At 46.2% G+C, this 9495-nt stretch overlaps 1 protein-coding gene and 1 long non-coding RNA gene across 4 annotated transcripts in view; one reads left to right on the top strand and one right to left on the bottom strand.

Moving 5' to 3' along the window:
- LOC111826344 overlaps nt 1–1672 on the bottom strand; it is a 3442-nt gene extending 1770 nt beyond the window's left edge. Inside the window, exon 1 of the long non-coding RNA XR_002829682.1 lies at nt 1561–1672. This is a non-coding gene — a long non-coding RNA (uncharacterized LOC111826344). The remainder of the gene's footprint in view (nt 1–1560) is intronic.
- The window catches only part of TMEM154 (transmembrane protein 154), a 46100-nt gene continuing 38173 nt past the window's right edge, over nt 1569–9495 (top strand). For 2 of the 3 annotated variants that reach the window (XM_014455956.2, XM_014455960.2), the window contains exon 1: nt 1569–1721. In XM_014455956.2, coding sequence (XP_014311442.1) covers nt 1652–1721 — 70 coding nt within the window. In that variant the 5' untranslated portion in view covers nt 1569–1651. The remainder of the gene's footprint in view (nt 1722–9495) is intronic. The other variant, XM_023755145.1, reaches the window with a different exon arrangement.

The raw sequence follows: 9495 nt of genomic DNA, 5'->3' as shown, positions 1-9495 counted from the left end.
GAAAATAAGACATTTTGGGGGGGCTAGCAATCTGAATCTGTGCCAGTAACCTAATGGCCATTCTTGATAGCCTATAATTAAGTCACTGCCCCTTTTTCCACAATCTGGTCTTGCAAGACCTGTTTACCTAAGTACTCCCATTTTACAGAGGCCATAAACCATGAACAATACACCACCCCCGGAGGGGGGTATCAGCACTGGCACCAGGCCAGGCCTTTAGGTGTGGTCTCACAGCCTCCATCCCAACACCTGGGGCTTTTTGCAAAGCCCGAAAAAGGTCTGGAAGTCCCATCCATACTTGGGGGACAGAGAAACCAAAGGGTATAAAGGGAGAGCTTCCTCCATATTGGTTTGCTCAGGATTTGGAGAGGAACAGTCTCCCCTGAGTCACTGTACCGGTACATGTGAAACATCTGAAAATAAATGGGTTTTTCCTGTATCTCCAATACTCCTGCATATTTTTCAGTCTCCTGGTAAATTCTGGAACAGTCAGGGGTTGGGGGAGGGGGGTGCTGAGTGGACACTGAGGATCTTTAGGCCAGTAAATCTACTCCATATGACAGATACTACAGTGAAAATACAGGTCATTATTACTACACATTTGTCCAAACCCATAGAATGTACAACCGCAAGAGTGAACTTTGGGTGATTATGACGTGTTCATCCCTTGTGACAAATGTACCAGCCTATGGGGGATGTTCACAATAGGGAAGATTATGCATGTGTCGAAGCAGGGGATATATGTGAAATCTCTGTATCTTCTTAATTTTTTCTGTGAACCTAAAACTAAAGACTTAAAAAAAATAAAGTCTTTATAAAGAAAAAAAAGGAAAAAACAAAATGAACAGAAAATAACTCCCTAAAACAAACATAAAAAGATCATTTCTCTCCAGGGAAGCAGAGCACACCTTTCAGGCTCGGGTGTGGCATAGTCCTCTCCCTCTCCGTGAGCCTTGAGGGAGGGGCATTCCTCCAGGGCCCAGGAAGGAGGCTGGGCCTGGCTGGAGAGAAGTGGCCTGGCCATGATCTCATGGTGCTGATGTCCCTGCACTGTCCACCATGGCAGGACTAGCTACACGGAGTTATTTAAACTTAAATGAATAAAGCAGAAAACTAAATATTCAGTTCGCACTAGCCTCATTTCAAGTGCTAATGGCTACTGTCCTGGACAGCACCGGTTTGGAACATTTCCATCATCTCAGGAAGTCCTACTGCTGGCTAGCGCTGCTCTAGACGCAGCCACAGGGACTCACCTGTGGGTTGAGTAAAATCACAAATCAAGAATGCATGTGGTTCAGGACCCCCCCCCCCCAACCCCACCCCCACTCTCAGATTCCAAATGACACCTGAGCACCGACACCGTTTCCACGGGGACAATTTCCAAAGGCAGAAGCCCAAGGCTGGGCCGGGGCTGCAAAGGGCTTGGGAGGCGTGCTAACTGCATCAGCGATTGAAGAGCAACTTCTCTTTTGCAATCCTTGCTGGTCTGACAGGCTCCTGCAGAATTACATCACTTCCTAAAAAAACAGGCAAACACTTCTCCTTCAAGTTAGCACCTACCCAAACAAGCAGGAAACAGGAAATGTTCACGTTTCAGGGAGGCTGAAGCCAGCGCAGCATCGTGAGGGAGGGAGCGCCCAGGCCAGCTGACATGAAGGCTCCCCGTGCTGCCCGCCTCTGTGCCCTGATAATCGCACTCTTCCTCACTGCCCGGGCTCAGGGTAAGCTACCTCCACTGCAGGGAGGAGGATAATGAAGCCTTGTTCGGTGCCCCAGGCTCTAGAACTCTGCTGGGGAGGCTAACACCCAGAAAGTGTGATCCTGTTTTGTGAAAGAAGTGGAGGAAATTCGAACTGTCTTTTTAAGGTGGTGGGGTGGGAGGGTGAACTTGCCTTTCCCTGCAGCTATGAAATCGCGCTCTAGCTCGATCGCTTACTGTGACCTCCCTGCAATCTTTTTGTCTTCTAAGATATGTGGGTCCCTGTAATTTACCAGCTTTAATGGGCATATTAAGAAAACCATAAAGTCTTTGGCAGTTCATGGAAAAGAACGTTTCATTCAGCTGAAACAGAGAAATAATAATACATTTGATTTTAATAGTGTGGGCTGAGAAGTCTGCTGGTTTCAAACACTCCTCGAAAAATTGTGGTATGGAGATTTACTACTGGGAAGTATACTAAAGAAAAACATACGTTTAGAAAAATGCAAACAGGAAATTATCTGAGGCGTTCCCAGGCATCCACTCTTAACTTTTCAAGAAAGGTCTTTCATTTGTTTTTCTTTGATCTTGTTACTTTGGGGGACTATGTCTTTGAGTTGATTGTTACTGATGCTTTGTTTAAAAAAGTGATATGATAATAATTGCAAATCAATGCTACTGAAAAAGGCAAAATGTTCAATCTAATTCTTTTGAGCTAAGAGCAGCTATTGGTTTATATCCTTGGCAGTTAGAGCAAGCATGGTCACCCTCAAATGCCTCTTACAGTTGTGTTGACTTGCCCTTGGGTAAATAAACTTGCTGCCCATGGTTTCTTCAGGGCATGCTACCTGCTTCTGGTGTAGGACAGAACTTCAAGCAATAGGCAAGTTCTCAAGCTGCAGTTCTTTAAATAGGATGGGGCATTAGGCACTGATGATCTAACAGATGTCACAACTTCCCGGAGATTAGCAGTCAGCATGCAACCACCCCCACCCCTCCAATTTCTCTTTCCCTGTGAGTGCTCTGCACATGGTCCCTCCAGGCTTTGAGGTGGGAAATGAAAGGTGAAAGGCAAACCATTCCAACTGAAAAGGTGTTTGGTTGAAATTGAGGTTAGCGTTTAAAATAAGTTTGGGGGACAATGTTTTATGCACAAAGTTTTGGAGCTGGAAGGGAGCCTAAAGATTATGCAGCTCGAGCTGCACTGGGGGTCCAGGGGAAGAAACTGAGGCAGAGGAGTTTGTGACGTCTGAATCCCCGCTGGTCAGATTTTCTGACGTGGACTCCAGGGGGCCAACCACGCCCCCTGCCAAGACCGCTGAGCTAGACTCCCTTCTCCTCAGGGCATCCCTCAGCACACCAAGGAAGTGGAGCCTCGCCATCCCATTTCCACCTCTTGTAACCCTTATGACTACCACAAACACCCCCCTGAGAGTAATATGAACCTTGCCTGAGGATTTTCTTGAGCTTCTTAAAAATGAATAGAAGTATTTGCAATTGGGGAGATGCAGAAGAAAAATCGGAAGAGACTCAATCCTTAAAACTTTTCTTTCTGAGACCCTACCTGATCATGTGACTCTTCCACTTAAAGACCTCCAGTGGCTCCTCGTTTATGCTCCTCGGACTCACACCAATCTCCTTCCCAGTGGCACCTCCTTCCATGTGTCCTCCCACTCCCTAGCCGCACCCCTCTAGTCACACTGAGCTGTAGTGTTGACAGGTAGTGTTAGCATGTCAGAAGTCAAAGACAAAAAGCTGCATTTAAATCACAGATGATAATCTGCATTGTAGTTGAGCACAGGGTTTATCTAGCTAATCCAACACATTTATTGGGCCCTCCCTGGATTCCCCAGGTCTGAAAATACAAAAATGCCACTTGCAAAATGCATGTATAATCAAAGGTTATTGCTTTGAGATTAGTCAAGGAAAAGACTACTCTAAATGAATATATATTTTAAAATTAATTAATGTATATCCTTTTGATCTGATGGTGCCTAAGACTTGAGGATGTGAGTTGGTTTATAGGTGTCACACTTGTATTTCCTTGGGTTCTTCAAAAATTACCTTGGAACTGTCTGGTGGGAGAATCCAATCTCCTGAACAGCCCAACTTTCCCTTGCAAGCATATTGAGGGATAGGTCTCAAATGAGGCCTTTAGTAACCACAATCAGGCAACATTATCTAATACCTGCAGTTCCTTGAGGCCTGCCTCATTACCTCTGAGTCAGCATCCTTCTCTTTATGTAGATTGAGAGCCTGATGAAGAATTGATTACTATCCCAGTGAGTAATCCACTTAGAAGTCACCAGGAGAGAAATGGGAAAACAGTTTTCTGCGATTTTGACCAAACAGAAGAGCATAGTTAAAGGAAAGCTCTGGGCCCAGGTATCTTGGCCAGTGTCAGATGCTAAGAAAGTTCAGACTCAAGGTGACATTCTGCCCCCGGAGTGAAAGGAGACATGCCTACCTCATTCCTTACCCTGAGCCCTGTCAGTGTCAGCTTAACACTATCCGCAAGCTAAAAGCAACTTCTCAGATACCAAAGGCATGGGATTTATTAGCTGCTGCAAGCAGGATGGTTTGTAGAAAGAAGGTCAAGGGCAGAAGGCAGAAACAAGGTGGCCGCAACTGTTCGGGTGGCCAGAGTCAAACACCGGATTGGACAGAGAGGGCTGGGAGATAGTCTGGGCTGATTCAGAAGAGTAAGAACCATGTAATTACTGATTAATGAACCTTCAGAAGGAGATAAAGAACTGGAGAACATACCAGTTGCATAAATGAAGTGGCACTTTCTGACACTGTCCTCATTTCAATGAATGTGACTGCCACCTGCGATTGTCTGGGACAGTCCCAGTGAAGCAGTAATGATGATGATAGGGAACATACACAGTGCTCATTACATGCCAGGCACTGTTCAAAAACTGTCCACGAACTAATTCATTTAGTTCTCCTAACAGCCTAAGGCTATGGGTACTAGTACCCCTGTTTTACATATGAGAAAACTGAAGCACAGAGAGGTTAAATGATTGGCCCAAGGTCACACAGTGAAGCAGTAGATCTAAGCAAGATTCAGTTTCAGGAGTCTATGCTCTAACCTTATACTATATTGCCTCTGGGTTTGCAGGCTATGTGTCTAGTTTCAGGTTTGGAAAAATATGTCTCTGGTGCCTTCCCAACCGTAGGTAGACACATAAACTCTTGGCTGGGCTCTAAGGTCACTTACCACATGTTAATAAAGAAGCTGTATGTGGTGTGGTCAGAGACTGGCTGACAGGAAAAGGAGTGGTGAGAGTTGGGTTAAACTTTGGCCTGGAGAGGGGGGAGGGAGAGGCTGAAAGGTATAGAGTGAACAAAACAGACTCTGGGGATTAGCATAGTTAACACCAGAAGCAGGTAGGCCAATGCTGAAGTCACTGGGTAAGAGGCTTCAGGGTGTGGGAACCAGAGAGGAAAAGCCCAGCCTTGTGGGAAAGAGCTGACCCCAAGGACCAAACACACACACATACACACACATAAGCAGAGAGGGATTTGCTGAGGCTTAAAGTCCCCCTGCTTCTAAAAGGATGACCCAGGAAATCAGAAGAGGGCAGGATCTTGGCTGGGATGAGCTCAATTCTATAAAGAAACAATGCAGCCTGCAATTTGCCTACTTGTGTATAGTTTGTATAGTTCGCACCACCCTCAAATGTTGGCAAAATGTGGAGAAACAGAAACTCTGAACCGCTGGTGGGAGGGTAGATTAGTGCCCTCACCTAGTCTGTCTTGCGGCTTAACACATCCATTGGGCTTTTAATTTCAGCTATCATATTTTTATTTCTAGAAAATCCTTCATCTATATTATAGATATATTATAATATACTAGAGGCCTGGTGCACAAAATTCGTGCGGGGAGGGTGTCCCTCAGCCCAGCCTGCACCCTCTCCAATCTGGACCCCTCGAGGGCAGTCAGACATCCCTCTCATAATCCAGGACTGTTGGCTCCCAACCGATTGCCTGCCTGACTGATTTCCGCTAAACGCTTCTGCCTGCCAGCCTGATCACCCCCTAACCACTCCCCTGCCAGCCTGATCGACGCCTAACTGCTCCCCTGCCAGCCTGATTGCCCCCAACTGCCCTCCCCTGCCGGCTTGGTGTCCCCCAACTGTCCTCCCCTGCAGGCCTGGGTCCCCCCAAACTGTCTTCTCCTGCAGGCCTGGGTCCTCCCAAACTGTCCTCTCCTGCAGGCCTGGGTCCCCCCCAACTGCCCTCCCCTGCCAGCCATCTTGTGGCGGCCATCTTGTGTCCACATGGGGGCAGCCATCTTGTGTGTTGGAGTGATGGTCAATTTGCATATTACCTCTTTATTAGATAGGATTATATATATTGTGTCTTGGTTTTATTATTGTCTTGTGTTATTTGTTTCTTCTTTTATGTCTTTATTTTAAACACTAGAGGCCCAGTGCACAAAAATTTGTGCACTCGGGGGGGTCCCTCAGCCCGGCCTGTGCCCTCTCACAGTCTGGGAACCCTTGGGGGATGTCCATCTACTGGCTTAGGCCTGCTCCCCGGGGGATCGGGCCCAAGCTGGCAGTCAGACATCCCTCTGGCAGCCCAGAAGTCCTCGGGGGATGTCCACTTACCAGCAGGGAGCAGACCTAAACTGCAGTCGGACATCCTTAGCGCTGCTGAGGAGGCAGGAGAAGCTCCCACCACCACCGCTGTACTGGCAGCCATCAGCCTGACTTGTGGCTAAGCAGAGCTCCCCCTGTGGGAGCGTACTGACCACCAGGGGGCAGCTACTGCATTGAGCATCTGCCCCCTGGTGATCAGTGTGTGTCATAGTGACCAGTCATTTCCAGTCGTTCTGCTGTTAGGGTCAATTTGCATATTACCCTTTTATTATATAGGATAGAGGCCTGGTGCACGGGTGGGGGCTGGCTGGTTTGCCCTGAAGGGTGTCCCGGATCAGGGTGGGGGTCCCGCTGGGATGTCTGGCCAGCCTGGGTGAGGGGCTGAGGGCCGTTTTCAGGCTGGCCACATCCCCCGGTGACCCAAGCTTTCAGCCTCTCCTTTTTTTCTTTTTCTTTTTCTGGGATTTATTTATCTTCTATAATTGAAACTTTGTAGCCTTGAGCATAGCCCAGGGCCAGCCAGGGAAGGCGGGAAGCTTGGTTTCCTCCATCACCAGGGGCAACCCAAGCCTCCTGCTCACTCCAACTCCGTGGCCGCCGTCTTAGTTGGGTTAATTTGCATACTCGCTCCTGATTGGCTGGTGGGCATGGATGGTGGGTGTGGTTTGAGCATAGCAGAGGGATGGTTAATTTGTATGTTTCTCTTTTATTATATAGGATATTATTATTTGATAACTTTTATCTGAAGATTTTGTAGACCTACTAGTATTCTTGTTGCTTGTATCTGTCAACTCCTATTCATGGTGGAAATCTTGGGGCCACTGAGGGCAGAACCTGGCACACAGAGGGTGGCTCTCCCTATGTAGCAGAACCCCAAATTTTCTGATCCTATCACCAAGCTACTGTAAATGCTAACCAATACAACCCCTGCCCTGTTATCACAAAATAGAGTTTAAAAGAAACAGACAGGGATGTGCTGGGCTTGAGGAGGGCTGGTGCTTGGACCTCAGACTTAAACCTCAGCTTGGGATGGGGAGGGGCAGGCCTCTGGGGTCAGCCTTCAGGAGTCACAGAAGGAGGTGCCCAAACCTTATTAAAAGTTCAAACCAGAGTTAGCAGTGGAGCCAAGTCACTAACCAGAAGCAGGTAATCAAGGAGACGAAAGTGATTGCCAAAGAGAAAGAAGTAGACAAAACCAAATTCAAAACCAGAGGAGGGGCCAGGCCCAAAGTGTCAGGATGATGGATGACGGTGGATCAGCCTGGGGTGGCACGCCAGACTTGGACTTTGAACTTTACTGAAGTCACTGCAGTTGCTTATTTTTTCTCCCTCTTTCCCTTTCTCTCTCTCTCCCTCCCTCCATCCCCCACCCCTTTTGTATTTTTCTTTAATCTTCAAGCCTCCATCTCTGGACAGTCCTGTGACAACCTTCCTCACAGCTCTCCCTGTCTCAACCAACTCCATAGTAACCTCAAAATAATAAAAAATAGCAACTGACCTTTGAGCTAAGGATGATTTTTTTTATTTTTAAATAATTATCTTTTAAGAAATTACATAATAGCCTGTATTTGGCCTCTTGGCCTCAAGATCTAAAATACTTATTCTGTGACCCTTTCAGAAAAAGTTTGCCAACCACTCTAGTCAATGTGGAAATATTTAATATAATACCGTGTTATCCGTTTCATTTTTCTCTATTCTTTTCGATAGGTATACATTCACAATGAAAAATAATGCAAGAGCCTGTTGCGTTTTTTCCCAGCACTCCCATGTCCCCATCTCGCTCCCCTCCATCGTTTCTTTCCAGAGATTTCCCCAATCTCCTTGAAAGACATTTTCATTTTCTCACTTGCCATTCATTTCTTGGCCCATTGCAATCTGGCTACTATGTCAACCACAGCACTTGCTTTATCTGGGGTACCACTGCCTCTTAATAGCTTAATCCACAGGATCCATTTCCGTCCTTAATTTACTTTTTTCTCAGTGGCACTTAGCATCATTAACCAATTATTGTAACTCTCCTCTTCCTTGGGTCCTATGACACCATATTGACCATGTTGCCAACTAACAAACTTTAGAAGAATATTTAGGCTGAGTCCTAGATTAGTCATTGAAATAACAAGAAACCATCTCAGGAAAAAAAGAAACTACCAATGAGTAAGTAGAATAAGACCAGGAATCCAAGAACAGACCACCGTTAGAGATTTTACCCATGTGATTCATCCCATTAAAACTAAATGAGAACAAAATCATAGGATTACACTGATAAATATTGAAAAGAGGTTAATAAGAGAGTGAGAATAGCACAACATCAATTACTCAAGCTGCAATACTAAAATTCTGACTACTTGAGGCCCGTTGGCTACCTGGGATGGAAGGGCAGGATTGATTCTCTTTCAAGATGAAATAGGATCAGCAGCAAGCCAGCTTTGGAGACCTGTTCAAGGGCATTGCCGATCCTAGAAAATCTCACCCACTATTTTGCTCCCCTCAGACACCTCAGGCACTTGCTTCCTCCCTGACCCTCCAAGAAACCTTCACACAATAAACAGACTCTTGCTCTCTGCTCCACCCTAGGTGGGTGACAGGGAACTTTTGGTTGCACCCTCTCCTCATTCTTCCTGTAGCTCATGATGAAGCTACATCAGTAGCCACATCTCCTTTCCCTGCTTCCCTGTTCTCTGATTTATCACAAAGATACATCTACCACTTATTTTGTGGTTTGTTTCTGTCTTGCAGTTGCCTCTCTGGCAACGCTGAGCTTGTGCTGGTGCCATGCCAGGACGGAGGGCCGAGGTGACCCACACAAGAGCCCAGCCACTTTTTCCCATGGGCTGTGTTTCTCCCTTCCCCACTCAGAGGGAGGCTGGCTTAAGCAGCAGGTAGAAGGGTAGGGTTTGGAGAGGAACATAGGTTATTAAGTTACTCTTTTAAATTGTAATTTTGAAATTGAGAGAGAGGGAATTATAATAAACAACAGAAACCTATTCGGATTAGTAATGATAATAATTTCCTTTCATAATCCTCGATCCTTTCATTTTTAAAGCACTTTTGTGTCTACTATCCCACTGCAGGGTAAGAAAGAAGTTTTAAATGATAAAAATGTGCCTAGAAGCCCTGTCCCATTAAAATTACTCAGCTTCCAGGCCACAAACTGATTAGGTTCAAAGGAAAGTATGTCAGTACATG

Source organism: Myotis lucifugus, unplaced genomic scaffold (assembly GCF_000147115.1).
Source record: "Myotis lucifugus unplaced genomic scaffold, Myoluc2.0 scaffold_1, whole genome shotgun sequence".
NCBI lineage: Eukaryota > Metazoa > Chordata > Mammalia > Chiroptera > Vespertilionidae > Myotis > Myotis lucifugus.
Note: the sequence above shows the minus strand (reverse complement) of the source record. Positions and strands in the feature narration are given on the sequence as shown.